Source organism: Elephas maximus, chromosome 8 (genome assembly GCF_024166365.1).
Source record: "Elephas maximus indicus isolate mEleMax1 chromosome 8, mEleMax1 primary haplotype, whole genome shotgun sequence".
In the NCBI taxonomy this organism is placed as follows: Eukaryota; Metazoa; Chordata; class Mammalia; order Proboscidea; family Elephantidae; genus Elephas; species Elephas maximus.
In genome coordinates, this window is record NC_064826.1 from 50,523,494 (window position 1) to 50,544,898 (window position 21,405).

General features: G+C 36.4%; 1 protein-coding gene across 1 annotated transcript in view; it reads right to left on the reverse strand.

The window, feature by feature from the left end:
* Positions 1-14,507: 14,507 nt before the first annotated feature.
* The window catches only part of SEMA3C (semaphorin 3C), a 182,572-nt gene continuing 175,674 nt past the window's right edge, over positions 14,508-21,405 (reverse strand). Inside the window, exons 17-18 of the mRNA XM_049893285.1 lie at positions 20,455-20,585; positions 14,508-17,492 (exon numbers count right to left, since the gene is read on the reverse strand). Of these exons, the coding sequence (XP_049749242.1) occupies positions 17,079-17,492; positions 20,455-20,585 (545 nt within the window). The 3' untranslated portion in view covers positions 14,508-17,078. The remainder of the gene's footprint in view (positions 17,493-20,454; positions 20,586-21,405) is intronic.

Consider the following 21,405-nt stretch of genomic DNA (forward strand, 5'->3'; position numbering starts at 1 on the left):
AAGAAAAGGAATGCTGGTTTCAGTGTGAAGGGCTTAAGTGCTCAGCGTGAGTGCTGAGAAGAGGAGAATGAAATTAATTCTCTCTTCCCTTCCTCCCAAATCTACCTGCATCATCTCAGTCCTTTACCATAAATTGAAATGGAGCTTTGCCACTCAAAGTGTAGTCTGCAGACCACCACCTGGGCATTACCTAGAAAATTACCTAGAGCTTCCTAGAAATGCAGACCCTTTAAAGGAACCCCAGATCTATTGAATGAGAATCTGTCTTTTAACAAGGTTCAAGGGTAATTCAATATACGTTAAAGTTCGAGAAGCGCTGGAATGGAGGAGATAGAGGGATAGGGGAAGTAGGAAAAAGAAGGGCTTGGGGAGGAGGGTAAGATGATGTTGGGTTAAATCCGGGGATGGATTAACCCGTAAGCAAGGTGCAAGCGGGTTTACATTAAGCAAGGTATGCACATGTTTACTTGTGCTTACTTACTAATCTGTGGTACACAATATCACCTGTTTTTCAACCTGCATCCTTTGCTTATTGGGTAATCCATACCTGCTTATTAGGCAATTGTTGCTAATAAGCAAATATTGCTTATTGCTAATTGGGTAATCCTAATTTAGACCAGAAGTACTGTGCATCCTGTTAGTAATCAGGCTGTAGTATACTAGCTTCTTTCCAAAGAGGCATAACAGAGGACAAATAAGTTTTTTAATGACTCTTTTTTCAGATGACTTTTCTATCCTCTACATCTGCGGCTGGTTGTCTTATTCCTAGCACCTGTTAAAAAGACAGTGATGCTGACAAAATAATCCTCAACTACTGATAAGAAATTTGAAGAAAGTTGTCCTTGTGACCTTCAGGGCAAAGATCTTTGTTTTTTCACCAAGCAGAAAATGTAGATTAAGAAAAAGTAAATTCTCCTTTCATTTTGGCCCTGTTTCACACCAAGGCCATGTGCGGCTGAGCAAAGCCAAATGAGACTGACCAAGAAATCTGGTTTGGTTAGACAGTGCAATTGAACAGCAGCCATCCCATGACATAGGAGCCCAGAAACTCAAGCTCTCACTTATTTGATGCTGACAGCTGAAAAGAGTAATTTTTTGGTCTTGTGCACTGTTGTCTGCATTGCATAACCACATCTCTAGGTCACTTGAATATGTGGAAAAAGCAGTTTATTAGAAAATAGAAGACCTGGCTTGGCTACAAAATGTTGTGTATCCTCTTTATGGGTATCAGTTTTATCATCTGTAAAATGGCTGTATGTGACAGCTTTGGGGACCACCCTGGTCTTCCCACCTGACCTCACACTTTTCACCCAGAGTATTCCAATACTTAAGAGCCATTTAACTAAAAACACTTTGTTCTCTGGCTCCAGCTGTTTCAGCATGTGCTGACAATGTGTTCCTCTTGCCAGAGATTTTTATAATCCTTAAATCCTGCATAAAGAGCCTGGTGGAGCAGTGGTTAAAGGACTCAGATGCTAACTGAAAGGTCAGCGGTTTGAACCCACCAGCTGCTCCGAGGGAGAAAGATATGACAATCTGGTTCTGTAAAGACTACAGCCTTGGAATTCCTCAGGGGAAGCTCTGTTCAGACCTACAGGGTCACTATGAGACAGAATTCACTCATACCAACCCTATGTATAAAAGAATGAAACACTGCCCAATCCTGTGCCATCCTCACAATCATCACTATGTTTGAGCCCATTGTTGCACTCACTGGGCCAATCCACCTCGTTGAAGGTTTTCTTTTCTTTCTTTTTTTTTTTTTACTGACCATCTACCTTCTCCAGGGACTGGACTCTTCTGATAATATGTCCCAAGTATGTGAGAAAAAGTCTCAATATCCTCAGTTCCTAGGAGCACTCTGGCTGTACTTCTTCCAAGTCAGACTTGTTCATTATTCTAGCAGTCCGTGGTATATTCAATATTATTTGTCAATATCATGATTCAAAGGCATCAATTCTGCTTTGGCTTGTCTTGTTCATCGGCCAGCTTTTGCATACCTATAAGGTGATTGAAAATATCATGGCTTACACCAGGCGCACCTTAGTCTTCGAAGTGACATCTTGGCTTTTTAACACTTTAAAGAGGTATTTTGCAGCAGACTGGCCCAGTGCAGTATGTCATTTGATTTCTTGACTGCTGCTTCCATGGGTACTGATTGCTGATCCAAGTAAACTGAAATCCTTGACAACTTCAATATTTTCTCCATTTGTCATGATGCTTCTTATAGGCCTAGTCTTGAGAATTTTGTTTTCTTTAATTGAGGTGTAATCCATACTGAAGGCTATAGTCTTTGGTCTTCATCAGTAAGTGCTTCTAATCCTCTTTGCTTTCAGCAAGCAAGGTTTTGTCATCTGCATATCCCAGGTTGTTAATAAGTCTACCTCCAATCCCGATGTCACATTCTTCTTCATATAGTCCAGCTTTTTGGATTATTTGCTCAGCATAGAGATTGAATAAGTATGGTGAAAGGATACAACTGTATGTATACCTTTCTTGATTTCGAAATACACAGTATCCCCTTGTTCTGTTCAAACTGTTGCCTCTTGGTCTATGTACAGGTTCCTCATGAGGACAATTAAGTGTTCTAGAATTCACATATATTGCAAGCTTATCCATAATTTGTTATGCCCTCAGAGTCAAATGCCTTTGCATAGTCAATAAAACACAGGTAAACATTTTCTGGTATTATCTGCTTTCAGCCAAGATCCCTCTGACATCAGCAACTATATCCCTTGTTCCATGTTCTTTTCTGAAGCTGGCTTCAATCTGGCAGTTCCTTGTCAAGGTACCACTGTAACCATTTTTGAATTATCTTCAGCAAAAATTTACCACCAAGCATCTGTCACTTTGTCCTACTGAGGTGGCTTGTGTGTTGCTGTGATGCTGAAATGTGTGCCACTGGTATTTCAGACACCAGCAGGGTCACCCATTATGGACAGGTTTCAGTTGAACTTCCAGACTAAGACAGACTAGGAAGAAGGACCTGGTGGTCTACTTCTGAAAAAATTGGCCAGTGAAAACCTTATGAATAGCAGCGAACGTTGTCTTATACATTGCCAGAAGATGAGCCCCTCAGGTTGGAAAGCACTCAAAATACGACTGGGGAAGAGCTGCCACCTCAAAAAAGAATCAATCTTAGTGACGTGGATGGAGTCAAACTTTTAGGACCTTCATTTGCTAATGTGGCAAGACTCAAAATAAGAAGAAACAGATGCAAATGTCTATTAATAATTGGAATATGGAACATATGAAGTATGAATCTAAGAAAATTAGAAGTCATCAAAAATGAAATGGACACATAAAGATCAATACTCTAGGCATTAGTGGCCTGAAATGGACTGGTATTGGCCACTTTGAATCAGACAATCATATTATTTACTATACCAGGAACGGCAAATTAAGGAGGAATGGTGTCATATTCATTGTGAAAAAGAACATTTCAAGATCTATCCTGAAGCACAACGCTGTCAGTGATAGGATATAACCAGTTAATATAACTATTATTCAAATTTTCACATGAACCACTAATGCCCAAGATGAGGAAATGAAGGTTCTTACCAACTTTGGTAGTCTGAAATTTATCATATATGCAATCAAGCTGCATTGATAATCACTGGTGATTGTAATACAAAAGTTGGAAATGAAGAAGTATTAGTAATTGGAAAATACGACCCTGGAGACAGAAATGACAACAAAGATGGTATGATAGAATTTTGCAAGACCAACAATTTCTTCATTACAAATACCTTTTGCTCAACAACATAAATGGTGACTAGACACATGGACCTCACCAGAATGAATACACAGGAATCAAACCCACTACATTGGTGAAAGGAGACAGTGGAGAAGCTCAATATCAATCAGAGCAAGGCCATGGGCTGACTGCAAAACAAACAATTAATTGCTCATATGGAAGTTCAAGTTGAAGCTGAAGAAAATTAAAACAAGTCCAGGAGAACCAAAATAGGGCCTTGAGTATATCCCACCTGAATTTGGAGACCATCTCAAGAATAGATTTTACACATTGAACACTAATGACCAAAGACCAGACAAGTTGTGAGATGACATCATATGTGAAGAAAGAAAAAAGTCATTAAAAAGACAAGAAAGAAAAAAAAGACCAAAATGAATGTCAGAAGAGGCTCTGAAATTTGCTCTCGAACATTGAGTAGTGAAAGCAAAAGGAAAGAATGATGAAGTAAAAGAGCTGAACAGAAGGCTTCAAGGGGTGGCTTGAAAAGGCAAAGTATTATAAAGAAAGGTACAAAGACCTGGAGTTAAAAAAACAAAAAAGAGTAATCACTCTTGGCATTTCTTAAGATGAAAGACCCGAAGAAAAATTTCAAGCCTAAAGTCGCAATTTTGAAGGATTCTGTGGGCAGGAAGCACCAAAAGATGATGTAAGGGAAACACAGAGTCATTGTACCAAAAAGAACTAATCAATGTTCAACCATTTCAGAAGGTAGCATATGATCAAGAACAGATGGTATTGGAGGAAGAGGTCCAAATTACCCCAAAGGCATTGGTGAAAAACGAGGCTCCAGGAATTGATGGGATACTGACTGAGCAAACGGATGCAGTGCTGGAAGTGTTCTCTCATCTATGCTAAGAAATTTGGAAGACAGCTACCTGGCCAACTGACTGGAAGAGATCCATATTTGTGTCTATTCCAAAGAAAGATTATCTAACAGAATGCAGAAATTACTGAACAATATCATTAATTATATTCCCAGATTACTACAGTAAAATCTTCATTCTCTAAACCCTTACTCCTTTCTTGTTATTGGACAAAGAGCGGATGTAGTTTTCAACCCTAGTCTTGCTAGCTTGCTGGCTGTGGAAACTATGAACTTGTTTTGCCATCTATAAAATTCATGTAATAATACTCACCAAATAAGTATTGCTGGGGGAATTAGATGAGACAATGAATAAGTAGTACTTAAATATTACACCAATAGAATAATGTACATTTTTAATCATATTTTCTTTTTGTCCTTGTGACATAAATTATTTGAATGTTATCTTTTGTTATTAAATATCTTATATTTGGCTTAGGTTTCCCTTGGAGAATTGTTGTTGTTGTTAGGTGCCATCTATTTTGTTCCAACTCATAGTGACCCTATGCATGACAGAACAAAACACTGCTCGTTTCTGCGCCATCCTCACAATTGTTATGCTTGAGTCCATTGTTACAGCCACTGGGTCAATCCGTCTTCTTGAGGGTCTTCCTTTTTTTCACTGACCATCTACTTTACCAAGCAAGATATCCTTCTCCAGGGATTGATCCCACCTGATAACCTGTCCAAAGTATGAGACAAAGGCTCGCCATTTTTGCTTCTAAGGAAGCATTTCTTGTACTTCTTCCAAGTCAGACTCATTCATTATTCTGGCATTCCATTGTATATTCAATATTCTTTGCCAACACCATAAACACATCAATTCTTCTTTGGTCTTCTTTATTCATTGTCCAGCTTTCACATGCATATGAGGCGATTGAAAACACCATGGCTTGGGTCAGGTGCACCATAGCCCTTAAAGTGACATCTTTGATTTTTAACACTTTAAAGAGACTTTCACAGCAGATTTGCCCTTGGAGAATAGGGGTGGTATTATTATGGGGCAGTTAGCAGATTCTTAATTGTCATGTTTGAGCATAAGTTTTAGTTGATGTCCTACATGCCATAATGGTTTTCAAAGCAATATATGTTCACGTTCTGAAATGCCGTATTTCAGTATATAGTATTTATGATGCCATATTTATGGTGTTGTAGTGGTTAAAAGCTATTATTGCTAACCAAAAGATTGGTAGTTCAAATCCACCAGGTGGTACTTGAAAGCCATATGGTTTTCTCTGTCCTGTAGGGCCCCTATGACCCAGAATCAACTCTATGGCGATGGGTTTGGTTTTGATTTTATTTATTAGATGTTAGATTATGGCCAAAAGCAGAGAATACCAGAAAGTTATTTATGTATGTTTCATTGACTATGCAAAGGCATTTGACCCTGTGAATCATAACAGATTATGGAGAACATTGCCACAAATGGGAATTCCAGAACACTTAATTGTGCTCATGAGGAACCTGTGCATAGACCAAGGGGCAGTTGTTTGAACAGAACGAGGGAATACTGTGTGGTTTAAAATCAAGAAAGATGTGTGTTAGGGTCATATCGTTTCATCATGGTTATTCAATTCATATACTGAGCAAATAATCTGAGAAGCAGGATTGCGTGAAGAAGAACATGGCATCCAGATTGGAGGAAGACTCATTAACAACCTGTGATATGCAGATGACACAATCTTGTTCTTTGAAAGCAAAGAGGACTTGAAGCACTTACTGACAAAGATCAAAGACCACAGCCTTCAGTACGGATTACACCTCAACATAAAGAAAACAAAAATCTTCACAACTGGACCAGTAAGCAACATCATGATATACAGAGAAAATTTTGAAGTTATCAAGGATTTCATTTTACTTGAATCCACTATCAATGTCCGTGGAAGCAGCAGTCAGGAAACCAAATGACATATTGCATTGAGCAAATCTGCTGCAAAAGGCCTCTTTAAAGTGTTGAAAAGCAAACACATCATTTCAAGGACTAAGGTGCACCTGAGCCAAGCCACGGTGTTTTCAGTCACCTCATATGCAGGTAAAAGCTGGACAATGCATAAGGAATACCAAAAAAGAATTGATGCCTTTGGATTATGGTGTTGGTAAAGAATATTGAATATACCATGGACTGCCAGAAGGAAAAACAAGTCTGTCTTGGAGAAGTACAGACAGAATACTCCTTAGAAGCAAGGATAGTGAGACTTCATTTTGCTTACTTTGGACATGTTATTAGGAGGGACCAGTCCCTGAAGAAGGACATCATGCTTGGTAAAGCAGAGGGTCAGCAAAAAAAAGGAAGACCCTTAATGAGATGGATTGACAGTGGCTGCAATGATGGGGTCAACACAGCAAGGATTGTGAGGATGGCGCAGGACTGGGTAGTGTTTCCTTCTGTTGTACATAGGGTCGCTATGAGTCGCAATGACTAGATGACACTTAACAACAACAACGGATTATGTAAAGATTCACTGAATACTATAAAAAAGGAAAGACTGGAAATCTATTTCACTCATGTTTACTAAGTACCTATTTGTTATCAGGAGAGTAGTAATGTCCTAGATACTAAAAATAAAAAGTGATTCAGATAAGAAGCTCACACTATAGCTGGCAATAAAAAAAAATGGCAGATCAAATTTAATAAATAGTGAGTGCTATAAAACAGTATTAACCAAGCCATGTGGGAAGAGCAAAGAGGGACAAACTAACTGGGAGAAGTAGAGGAAGCCCTTACAGAGCTTTATTTATTTTCTAAATGAGAGTATTTCAAAGTAGCCTGTAAAATGATTTTTATTCCTCCTGATAATTAAAAAAAGAACAAGTGCTGATGATCTCAGAACGTGTTAAGCATCCCCTTGCTGTTCAATAGTTATGAACATTTTTTCTTGAGGCAAGCTGTTGATTTTGGTGATGGTGGTGATAGGGATGGAGTCTTGGTGGTGTAGTGGTTAAGAGATTGGCTGCTAACCAAAAGGTCAGCAGTTTGAGTCCACCGCCACTCCTTGGATACCCTATGGGGGCACTTCTACCCTCTACTATAGGCTCACTATGAGTTGGAATCTACTTGATGGCTATGGGTTTTGGTTGGTGGTAGGGATGATGTAGAATAATGCTCTCAAAGGAGAGGTGAAGTGATGAATTAGTCTTTCCTTTCTTCTTTCCCCTTTTCAGATTCCTATTCTATTTAAGTGTTTATAAGTTTTCCTTTCCTGAGAAGGAACTTGTCTATATTTCCATGTTTAAAGCCTCAATGCCAACTTCTGATGATTCTGCCTCAATGGGATCCAGATATTGTCTTCCTGGAAAAAAATTAGTTTCCCTTCTTCACATGACAGAGCAAGGCAGTGATTTATGGTGAGAGGATCCATTGTGAGGGGTTGTCACAGCCCCAGAAACACTGCTTCAATGCTGACTCTAATGACCCAAATAAAGATTTGAGTTCTCACAGAAACTACGCGGTGAATGCCCTTTCATCTCAAAAAGGATATTTCACCACATGCTCTCCTCACTTAGACAGCTTGCTTCTAAATGCAGGATTAAAGTGCATCATTTCCCCAGTAAATAAAATCAGGATTAAGGAACAAGGCCATTAAGGCAGCTGGTCTTTACTAAGAGTTGGTCTCTTAATCATGTCTTGTTCTATTTGCAGTAAGCTTGTTTACTGTGGCTTCTTATCCATAGAGACAATTCGCATTACCAGTTATTTAGAACCACTGTCCATGTAACCCGAGCCTATTTTAAAGTATTCACGCAGCACTGTCTTTAATGGCCTTTGGATTTTTCTCTTTGCCTGCTTTGGTTCTCAATAGTAAACTCTCTAAGTTATTTCCTCCTGCTGGGCATTAAAAAAAATTTATTACTGGGTAATAAATTCTTCTAGCAGTTTGTGCATATCCTTGTTCTAGGAGCACTGCTAGGGTTAGTCCTTTGTAATCACTTCTTATGTCTTTTTTTTTCTTCTGGGGAACAGCACCTGTCATGGACTAAATTGTGTCCCTCAAAAATATCTGTCAACTTAGCTGGGCCATGAGTTCCAGTATTGTGTGATTGTCCACCTTTGTATGTGATTTCACTATGTGTTGTAAAGCCTATCACTATGATGAAAAGAGATGGATTAGTGGCGGTTATATTGATAAGATATGCAAGATTAGATAGTGTCTTAAGCCAATCTCCTTGAGATATAAAAGAGAAAAGCAAGCAGAGAGACAGGGGGACCTCATACCACCAAGAAAGCAGTACTGGGAGCAAAGCGCATCCTTTGAACCTGAGGTTCCTGTGCTGACATGCTCCCAGATCAAGCGAAGACTAATGACAAGGACCTTACTCCTGAGCCAACAGAGAAATATAGCCTCCCCTGGAGCCAGGGCCCTGAATTTAGACTTCTAGCCTATTGGACTGTGAGAAAATAAACTCTCTTTGTTAGAGCCATCCACTTGTAATATTTCTGTTATAAAAAAAAAAAAAAAAAATATAGCAGTACTAAATAACCAAGACACTACTCATCCTTCCTCACTCTCAGGGGCTGAATACTCTTGCTTTTTTACTCCTTCCCCTTATTCTAAAACTGTACTCAAGGAAGAATCTATTACCAGTGTTTATACCTCTTTGTGAATGAAGGTCAATATTTGAATCTGCCAGAGCTATGTGCTCTTTTTAAAATATGTCATGATCTCCAAGTTTGTTTTTGTGTTTTTTCTCCATTCTTGCTCTTAAGTGTCCTTTGAAATACAGACATAAATGTATAGTTTATGGAATTTAAATTACTCATGTCACATTCTCCAGTGGCTTCCATATCCATTGAATCAAACCCAAACTCTTCACCATAATCATCAGGACCCAAGTGACTTGGTTCCTCTACCTTTTGGATCTTATCTTATCCTTCTACCTGGGGTGCTCTTCCCCTGATCTTTTCACCCTTTCCTTATCTTTCTTTAATTTTCTTTATTGCACTTATCTCAACCAAACATATTCCTTATTTATTTGCTTATTTTTTAATTTTCTTCTCCTCTAAAATGTAGGCTTCACAGTGACAGGGACATTGCTATTATAATCTTAATGCCTAAAATACTACCAGGAACATAGCAAATGCTCAATGAGTTTTGTTAAAAGAATTAATAAATGGCATTTCCAGCATCATAGGTGTGGTAATAAAAATAGCCAATATTTACTCAATATGTATTTTATACCAGGTGAGTTATAAGTACTTTGCATTATCTCAATAAACCTTTATAGTAGCCTTATGAGATTGATGTAATAATGATAAAGATAACGAATAGTCACTGGGGCTTCTGAATAAAGCTGAGGGGTTTTATAAAAGCATGTAAAAAAAAAATCAAACTAATAATACTATCTTAATCATGTGGCAGACATGTGATAAGCACTTTATATGTGAACACTACTGATCACAACATCCTTATGAGGTGATTAATATTATTTATATTTATCAGATGAGAAACCCAAGAAGCACAGAGGGGTTGTGTACTTTTCCCAAGCTCACTCATTTAGCAAGTGGCTGCTGGGAGTCTGTATAAGTAGAAGAAACAGGAGTACTCTGGAAAAACAGAACAAAATATGGAGATAGCTCAGTAAAGCCAGAGAACCCAGCAAAAGTATAACTGGGAGTATTGGTACAAGTATTGAGAAGAATAATAATGTTTTCAAATATTTTTCCTTAATAAAATTGTAGCAAAAATCTAATCAAATTGTCAGCTCATTAACGTAAATTTTGTTGATAGACCATATAAGGCATATTCTTCAAAAGGTATTCAAATATTTGAACAACAGCACTATAACAAAAGCTTTTCCATCTTCACCTAATATGTAAGCACAGTTCTTCATTGCTTTTATATCTAAAAAAATATATATATAAGAAATAGCATTGTGGTTGAATCTTCTTTCATCCTCTCTATAAATAAGACTCATCCACATGTAATTTAATTAGCTGAAGAAAAATAAATTTCATTCATCTCATGCTATGCATTTCCCTTTAGCATTTTACTTTCATGTTTAATGATTTTCAAATTTTGTAATATTTCTGTTCTTTGATAAGTTATAATAGATAATTTTAATATTAATTTAATCCAAAAGAAAAAAATTATACTTAGATCATAGGGAATTTTAAATAAAAATTAAACAAATATACATATTTTTGTTACTGAGGTGTATAAGAAAGTTATCAATAAAATTGTTTCAAGTATAAAATGTTAAATTTTATGGAGCATGTAGAATGAGAAATAGAAATAATATAAATTTTCATTGTTAAAAAAGTTTACCATTTATTATTTAAAAATATGATGGTAGATACCAAATTCTTGTCATTTTTATTCCATTGCTGCCATTCTAAAAAGTGACTACAGTATTTTATTTAAAATTTTTTTAATTCATATCACACTGGAAATTATATTTTTTGCAATTAAACAGAATAAAAATTTAGATGTTAATTTCAAAATGCGTGAGAGGTTACATAGCTTTTCAAAATTCTCTTAGGAGGTATTTGAGTGACAAAATTTGAAATCCATTGCTCAGGCTCATTGGAGATATTCAGTGGATAATCCATGCATCAGAGACCACGGCAACGAGGAGCGAAATGAAGGAGGAAGGATGGTGAATGCATAGGGGTTGTGGGTCTTATACTACTTCTACCACACTTTCGGGTTTGTGTCCAGGGAAGGCACAAGATCCTAGAGGGGGAGACAACACACACACATACACAATTTCCTGATTTTAGGTGGTAGAGGCTCTCAGCTGTCTGTCAGAATGGTGCGCGCATACCAGGAAAATCCCCTTTATTTGTATGTTTGGGAATAGTGGAAAGTGCAGCTTCCCTGAAGGAACTTTGCGACAGGAACAAGGGACAACTCAGAGGACACTTGTGAAGTGATGGCAAAGGTCAAATAGAACAATTATGTTGCCATATGTGTGAATATAGACAAATGACATCAAACATTAATTGAACTATTTAGAAGTAACTTCAGGTAAAAGGGAGGCAATTGCTCAAATAACAGAATAAAATGGTTTTGCTCTCCTGATGGAGTAATCATAGCATGCACTCACTGAGCTTTCACTATGTGCCAGGCACTTTAATAACATCCCATGTATTAATTTATTTAATTCTCACAACTACCACATGTAGTTGTAGTTGTTAGAAGTGAAGATGGCAAGACTTCTCACGTACTTTGGACAGGAGGGATCAATCCCTGGAGAAGGACATCATGCTTGGTAAAGTAGAGGATTCGCAAAAAAGTGGAAGACCCTCAACGAGATGGATTGACACAGTGGCTGCAAAGATGGGCTCAAACATAGCAATGATTGTAAGGATGGTGCAGGACCAGGCAGTGTTTCATTTTGTTGTACATAGAGTTGCTAGTCAGAACTTACTCCATCCCAACTAACAATGACAATAACAACAACCACATGTACTGGGTATTATCATAAATCCAATTTTAGAGAAAGTGACACTAACACATCAAGAGGGATTACGTACTGTTCCAAGGTTATATGTCTAATAAGTGGAGAATCTGGATGAGAACTTAAAGTAGAAACTGATATCATTTTGCAATAATAAATTCATTGAATTTAGCTAGTTTGTGTGTTTGGGTATAATTGGTATATACATACACCTACATATTCATACTTAAAACTATCATTGAAATTGCATTGAATGTTCCAGGATGGTGTAGCTTGGATCACATCTTTGTTTTTGGCTTCCCTTGCCTTTTTCCTATTCATAAGTCAAGCTTTCACTTCAAACTACAACTTACAACAACTGCCAGTTCATATCAACTCAAAAAAAGGTACTTATTTAATGGTCTAATTTTCAGTTTGACTAACCATGATGTAGCAGAGAAGGGAAGATAATCATAATTTACCCCTAACGCAGTATAAAGAGAAAAGTAAAACATAACTTTGTTTACCTAAGTAGAATTGTGGAAATAACAGACATGAAAAGACCTAAGAAAGTAGACTATTCTTTTCAGTTCTTCATACCCCTTATAAGCCAAATGATCATGTTGTTTCCAGAGAAACAATGACTTTTATTTTCATAACAATTTCATTTTATGTCCATTTTGCATTGCACATATCACAATGCTTTTGATCTCACAAAATCCTTTGCATGACATTTTTTGTATAAATAATTCAGAGCAAAAACACTTAAGGAATAGAATTAACCCTGGTTTAGTACTTGGAGTGGAGAGGTAACTTTACATCGAATAAACAGTTCTAATGTGTTTGTTACAATGTCATTCTTTAATAGCACTTTATGTAAGTAACACTCAAGCATGGCAACATAATAGCCCTGAGAAATACACAATTCGAACTGTGTGGGAAGTATTATTTTATGAGGTGAATAGACAAATACATTAGAGTCACTGAAAAGAAGATGGCATTTTCTTATCTTGGAGCTAGTTCTTCTAACTCTCAGTACCTGTGCAATCTGAAGGCAATACTGTTATGAAACCATAAAAATTGAAACATATACCAGAGGCCGTATAGGGAAAAAAAAAAAAGATTGACAATGAAGTTCACTGACTGACACATACATGGAATTTGTTGCTCTTCATTTTGATTTTGGTAGGGAAGTTGTATTAGTATACAGAAGATGGTGGATAAAAGGAAGGTGAGATAAACTCTTAAGAAAAAAAAAAAAAGCCAGGCAATAAAGGTTATTTTCCATAGCTTTGTCATCATGCACAGAATATAATGAAATTCTCAATGCCTCTGGTTAAGTAAAAAAAAAAAAAAAAAATTTACTTTGCTCATTTCCTTGTCTAAACTGAAGTTTCTTTCACAGGCTTAACTAGGCTGCAAAACAAAGTTGCCATGTCTCTCTTGACTTTAGCTAGGCTTTAGTAGGAAATCATCTTTTTCTTGATTTTTTTCACATAAGTAGGAGACATAATGTATCAGAAATACATTAAAATTATAATATTTTTAAAAATTAAAGTTAAGTTGAAATATAAGACAAGATAGATACTGAGAAATATGAAGGCAATTAGGGAGTTGCACAGAATCGTTGGGTTGGAAGACCTATTGAAACAGCTTTTAATTTTTGTTGTTTCTGTTTTTCTTCACTGACATTACTACAGATTTAAAGTCCAGGGGGAGACAGAAGAAAGCTCCAATAGTTCCATTATTTAAACGTGTTAGCAGAATTTTAAGTTAATTTAACCTGTGGCTCCCTTCTCCCCACTTTTATAAAGGCCTCTTGTAATTGATAGGATGTTATTAAGTTCACTGACCCAATAACTGTTAAATGATCCCCAGCCTGGATCATTGGATTTAACCTAACATGGAACCCAATGGAAAGCTTCCTCCCTATTCTAGAAAGATGTCACCTCATATAGATGGAAACATTAAGACATTTGTTGAATATTTACTATATGTTCTGTTCTAACATTTTACTGGTATGTACTTTGCCGAGAGCTAAGACAAAGTGAGATTTAATAATTTTGACAAGATAAGATGGTGAGCTTGGATTCAAACCTAGGCAGTCTGGCTCCAAAGCCCATGCACTCTTAAGCTATACTTCTTTTCCAATGTTGACGCAACGCATTCTGAGTCACTGTCGACAGACATGGTAGACATAGAATGGTGGAAGAATTCACAAGAAACTGATGACACCGGATGCTGCTGAGGTTGGGAGATGGTTAAATGAGGGATCGTGGCAAAAGCAGAGTTTTCTTTGTGTACCATTCTGGAAGTGTTAAGTTTTGAACTATCTATAGGCATTACTGTCACAAAATGGATAAATAACAGTAAATTTAAAAAGATAAAAAAAATATAAGAATTCATTACATTCTATCATGTCAACAAGTAATTTACCCCTACATTAAAAAGAAACACTAAAGACATCTTTGCGGAATTCAACATGTTTTATTTTGCTAGGCGAATGATATCTTCAATATCCAATTAAATATTAATGCGCTAACTACATTTAGTTACTTTTCTTAGAAGATTGAACATTCACTGTAATGACAGTTTCATCAAGCTAAAATCTATTCACAAACCTACACTTTGAAAAAAAGTGCATTTCTAGGACATTTTATATACAATTCAAATGAAAAACATGTTAAGTCATCAAACAGTCAAGCTACATAAAACCAATCAAACACCAACATTCACTATACATTAATGATATTTTTAAGAATTTTTTTTACATTTGGCATAGTTATATTCAAGAAGGATTTCTATATTTTTAAAAGAAAAATAATAAAATATATACATTTTAATAATGTTCAAAATAAAAATAGAAGGTATTAAATAGCACAAATAATATTATGTAACTAACCACCCTTATTGTCTATCACTCTGGGTTTACATGAAGCTAGGGGACCTCTGTTTATCACTCTATACTCTGACTCTAAAACAATTTTACTTTCAACTTGGTACATAGAATAGATCGGCCATAATATAGAAGATGGTTTTGGCCTTACCTGATACACATTTCTATTTGTGTATGTAGAGGAAGAAAAAAAAGGTTTCTTAATTACACCTTTTAAGCAGGTAAATCATTATAAGTTGGTTTAGAGATTATTTTAGAACCATATACATATGAAACAATTGCTTTTTTTTTTTTAAAGGAAGTTTGGTGTTATTAATGTTGTGCGTTTTAACTTTTTTTTTGTCCCATTGAGGCCTCCTCTTAAAATATCGTAATTTACCACCACTTAAGTAATAAATTGTACTATTAGATTCTGATCAATGACAGTATCCATTTTGATATTAATTCTTGAAGCCTTATACTGCAGTGCTTAAAAAGGCAATAAACCCAAACCCAAACCAAATCTGTTGCCGTTGATTCCAACTCACAGCGACCCTATAGAACAGAGTAGAACTGCCCCATAGGGTTCCCAAGGAGCACCTGGAGGATTCCAACTGCTGACTTTTTGAATAGGAGCCATAGCTTTTAACCACTATGCCACCAGGGTTTCCAAAAAGGCAATATATTTACCTTTATTACCTTCTTCAAGGACTGTCCATACTACACTACACTACACATAAAGCCTTTGCGCCAGATTTTGATTAGGTATAATCAACCTCTGTTTTCACCCTGAAACATGAAAACGTCTTAAATAGCAAATAAAATGAAAAAGCTTAAGTTGTGTTTTTAAGAGAAATTTAAACGAATGAGTAAAACAGGAAGTTTTTCATATTTTTCCTATCTGATTTATATTTGGAGTAAAAAATTTCAATATTATTTTAATAAAATTCTTCAAACATATAATTAGAAGAAACTTGATCTCGTTCATCATAAAACTTGCCATATTTGTATTTATGTACCAGTAAACCTAGCACAGCAACTTTTTCAAAAGAATGCTTATTTTTGTTCATATAGGAATTTTTTTCTTTTTTTTTTACTTCTCAAGATAAGGTGCACTTCTCTGTCACATAAAAGAAATCCTTAAAAAAAAAATAAAGCATTAACTTAAAAATCAGTATGCTACAGTTGGTTAAAAGAAAAAAGTAAATTAATCATTGAATTTAATTATTGAAATTGAAAACCTAGTCCAACATTTGTCATAAATTTGTTTTAATAAAGTTGCATCTACCTTTTTTTTTCTTGATGGCTTTGTCCCTCCTATAGAAGTTTGACACTTCAAAAGTGTTTTTTTTTTTTCTTAATTTGACACACAGAATAAAAAATCAGGACAAAAACAGTAATTAAATTAAACAATGTAAGTTTGTATTCTCTGAGTCTAGAATAACTTAAATAACTTCCAAAAATGAAAGTGCTTCTGTTTGGAAGATAGTAACGTAAGAATATAAGCTTCAATGGTTCACTCACGTAACTCTCAACAAAGATCTTTATGGTGTAAGTTATTCATTTTATCTTCCTGAAACAAGGGAACAAAGGTCAATGACATATCAGCAACTGACAATTTTTACAATCTATCTTTAAAACCACCAGTAATATATTTCACTAGAAGCATATAAAATCATTGTATTTTTTTATGAATCACTTATGTTTTTATACACCTTTCAGATGCCCTCTTCCCTGTCTTTTATCTATGCTACACTTCTTTTAAGAGCTGCCCTGTCACATGCATTTATATAACTTTTACTATGTGAAAGCTGTGAACTTGGCATTTGTTTCATATATAAAAATCACTGACAAGCAGGGAAGGAAGACCACAGGGTTACGGCCCTCTTTTAATTGAGGGATGTAACAATTCTAGTCTTGTAGCCCCCACACAGATTTTGAAGAAAAGGTAAAATAAAGACATAAATAAAATCTGGGTTAAGTTAAATATTTATATGCACCATGAGGACCATGACATGTCTACTGCTAGTCAATATCATACAGGAAAATGCATGCTCATTTCAGTTCATGTAAAATTCACTTCAGGACTGAGTAACCTCTTTTCTCAGAAATTTCCCATGGGTAAAGCACAAGATTCTTTGCTCAAAACTTGACCAGTGGAGACAGAACACTTGTTCCTGGAGGCACAAGCCCCACATCAGAAAACATTATGATTCTGGCAACTGATTCCTCCTGTTTCGACTTTTCCGGCTATTGATGAGAGCTTTTAACTTGCCGTAGTCTCCTCTCATCTTTTGGGGCTCTTCACCCTGCTGATGTTGCTGCCGAGTGTCTTTGCAGTATTGATTAATCATCTGCATTTCTGAGTGGCTGAATGCCCCCATGATGTCTTTTGGGTGGAAGGGTAAAGCCCTCACTGAGCTGGCCCAAGTCCATGGAGACCATTTGTCTGTCACAACAGCAACCATTTCTGAATCTAACACTTTGAAGTTGATCTTGGCTATGGTCTGCTTGAAACTGTTTTCTGTTGCAATGCAATGATACAGTCCTTGGTCAGAAATCTGAATGGAGCGGATCAGGAGTCCTTGTGGAGTGGCTATGATTCGGTCGCTCAGCTTGACCTGGGAGAGAGACAAATCAGAGTTCTGAAAACCCCACTCTACATCTTTTAAATATATATGATCAACATATACAGAGTATTGTTGACTTTCACAATTTTGGCAAGAGCACTGAGTGCTAATTAGCTTCCTTCTCAGCAGAAACAGATTTTTGGTCAGCCCCTTTGCCTTTTTTATATGGGAGATCTCATCACAGGATACCGAATCTATTAAAGAGAATACGAGCTTGACATCCACCCCGGCAAAAATAGCTTAAAGTGCATTTTCTTCTGATGGATGTAATCCCACTATTCACATTGTTACAAGCACAAAGTTTTGATTAATTTTTGAATCTGAATCCCAGACAACATACACGTAAGTGAAATTCACAGATTGTTTAAAATATCTATTTCATTCTGTAGTACTTACCTTTAATTTTAGCAAAAACACCCTTATTTGCTTAAAAAATGGAGGTACAATTAGGGGATTGAGTTGCATCTTCTTTCAATAATGAATATTCTCCTAAATGAAAATTATATAAGCATAGGAAGCGTTTTGAACATTATCGAATACTGTTTTCCAATCACACCACACTAAAGAATAACTGAAAATAATCTGGAATGTCATTGTCTAGTAAGGTGTTCCTCTGAGTGGCTTTACCTTTCAATGACAGGTAATGAAAAGTATGTTTAATATTAACGAGGCTTGTACTGGAGAATTACTATCTGCGGGACATTAGCTAAATGCTTGGAATCCATATTCCTCACGGATCTGGCCAGTGTTGCCAATGAACAGGTAAAAACCAAGTGGTGGGAAGTTTCCTGAAGTGTACACTCTGGGATGCTCTTTCACTGAGTAAACAAGGAATTCTACCAAAATCAAAATAAGGTAAAGTACATAGAATTTCCTTCTAAACGGTGAAGTTGTACACAAAGAGACTTTTCACTATTAATGAACTCCAAATCAAAACTTCATTGCTTTAGAGAAAAAAGGAGAGAGGTGAAAAGATTGCTCATGTCCATATATTCTATAACCCAGTGCCCCAGTTTAGCCTAAGAACTCCACTTCTGTGTGACAATCACCATCATACATTCTAGTTTATAACCTGGTGACTTTGCAAGGCAAATATTATTATAACCCACGTCCATTCCAAAAAATTGTAATTAATTAGATTGAAGAAATTCTACAAGGTTCCTTTGATGATAGATTTTGTAGCAAATATATATATATATACACACACACATAAAATAAACTATAACTTATTTAAAGATTTTTTTTTTAGAATCATAGAATTCCGAGGCAAGAAGGGGCATTGAATTTCGTCTGGCTTGTTTCCTCCAGATAATTAAATCTCCTTTTATGCAAGTGGTCATTAGTCTATGGCTGATTTTTCCAGTGACTGAGACACACAATTTCCCAAACTGCTGTCTTTGGACAGACAGGTGTGAGAGTTGGAAAGTATTTCCTCATATAGATCTAACATTTATTTCGGTAATTTTGATGCAGTCGTTATGAGTCAGGATCGATTTGACGACAGTGGGTTTTTTTTTTTTTTTTTGGATTATCTGTCTTCTATAGTTTTTTTTTTTTTTTTTCTTTATAGTTTAGGACCATATCCATTCTACATAGCCTTAATGAACTTACTATGTAGCAATACAATTGCCCATAATAGAAGAATGCCCATATATATGGAAAGCTCCATCAGACTTTATGATGCACTGTTAACAGGACTACATTTTAAATTACCCTACCCACCTACCTACTTATCTATCTAATCTATCATCTACCTCATACCTACCTACCTATCACCTGTCTGTCTGTCTGTCTATCTATCATCTGTCTATCTATCATCTATCTGTCTATCATCTGTGGGAGCCCTGGTGGCACAAAGGTAAAGCACTCAGCTGCTATCTGAAAGGTCAGTGGTTCAAACCCACCAGTCAGCTGCTCCACAGGAGAAAGATGTGGCAGTCTGCTTCCATAAAGGTTATGAGGCAGTTCTACTCTGGCCTCTAGGGTAACTGTGAGTTGGAATTGACTCAAAGGCAACAGGTTTTCTCGAGGGAGTCCTGGTGGTGCAGTGGTTAAAACGTTCAACTGCCAACCAAAAGGTCAGCAGTTCGAAACTACCAGCAGCTTCTTAAGAGAAAGATGTGGCAGTCTGCTTCTGTAAAGATTTACAGGCTTAGAAATCCCATGGGGTTGCTATGAGTCAGAATAACTGGATAGCAGTGGTTTTTTTTTTTAATCTACCTACCTATCTACCTACCTATTATCTATCTTCTCATTTTTCATACCAATATGACATCAATATTATGGAATCCATTACTTACAATATATCACCCTTGCCATTTTACACTGTTTCCCTTTAAAAGCAGATCATTCCAACCAGTGAAAGGTTTAGCGTAAATGTTTTTTATTTCAAAATCTAGGGTACTTCCCCCATCCCAACATCCCTAAATAAAGGCAACGGTCCCATAAACAATGATTCCATATATTACCTAACCGAAACCTGAGAATTATGGCTTATAGAAAAATGGAAACATTACCACATAGCAGAAAAATGTTCTTTGCAATAACGTTATAGTTTAGTCTAATTTCTTGCTGAAGGAAACTGAACGTGTTTTTAAAGCCTCTTTTATTCTGGTGAATCACACAAAGGTGCTGTTGTGTGAGAACTTGGCTTCTGGATTTGCGCACATCTTGTTTCTTTTACAAATGCTTCCTCACATCAATGCCACACTCTTAGTGCCCCAGCTCTTGTTTCAATTACCATGTTACAGGTGAGCAGGCAGAGAGGATTTCTAATTAATCCATCAACTCTAAGGACAAGTGATTTTAAAGAAGGTGATATTTTTCATGTCAAAGGCATAAAAAGATGCTTATATGCCTTTTCCTTTTTGTTTGATCTGATCCTCACTGAGGGACAGAGATTTAATGTTCTCTCCCAGGCCCTGACTGATTGCTGCAGCGCTGCATTACCCACCTCTTTCCTCCTGTCTTTGTCTTTCTGTAGCAACCACTTGATAGATGCCTGTGGAGACTTGGGGGCACACTCAAGGAAAGTGGTGTTATTTTTTACTCCATACTGAACAACTTCAGCTGCATTTCTGTATGCTGAAAAGCAAAAATAAAAAGAGAGAGGGATAGTAGAGAGGGAAAGAAGGAGAAAGAGAGAGAAAGAGAAAGAAAGCAGGGAGATGGGAGAAGGGGGAGGGGAGGAGAGGAGAAAGGGAGGAGGGGAGAGAAACAATGGAATTTAGAGCATTTTTTTTTTTTACTCCTGTATGAACGTTAATTTCTCTATAAAATTGATATCAATTATGGCAACCAGCAAAAGAGAGAGATAATCATTTAACAGGTAAACTGTTACATTGTTTACCTGCTATGTTTAATCAAAAGGGAAGGAGGGAACGCATAACATAAAGAATGCTTATTCAAGAATCCCTCTACTTCAAAGATTGTATTTAACGTCACTTTGAACATGTAATTATTACAGCATCCTTGTGAGTTAGGTAATATTTCCTTTCTCAAAGCTGAGGAAACTTAGGCTCAGAGAACTTAAATAACATATCCTAGCTAAAGAGCTAGTCAGTTCCAGGTCAATATTGAAGCCTGATTTATCCCGGCCCTAAATTCCACTCCTAATGTGGTATAGATGAAATTCAGAAACACCGGAAAAAGGAAAAAAGCAAGACATGGCTGTAGTGGGATGGAGTGGTTGAGAACAGCCTTTGGAATCAGAAATACCTGGATAGAGTCCTGACTTTGGCACTATAGGCTGTGTGAACTTAAACATGTTACTTGACCTCTTTGGGTCTTAGTTTTCCTCAGCTCTAAAACATGGAATATATTTTTCACATATGCTCCTTACTGAAAATATTAAATTATAAAAAGCATTTAGCATAATTATGTGGTAGCTTAGATTTTACAATAA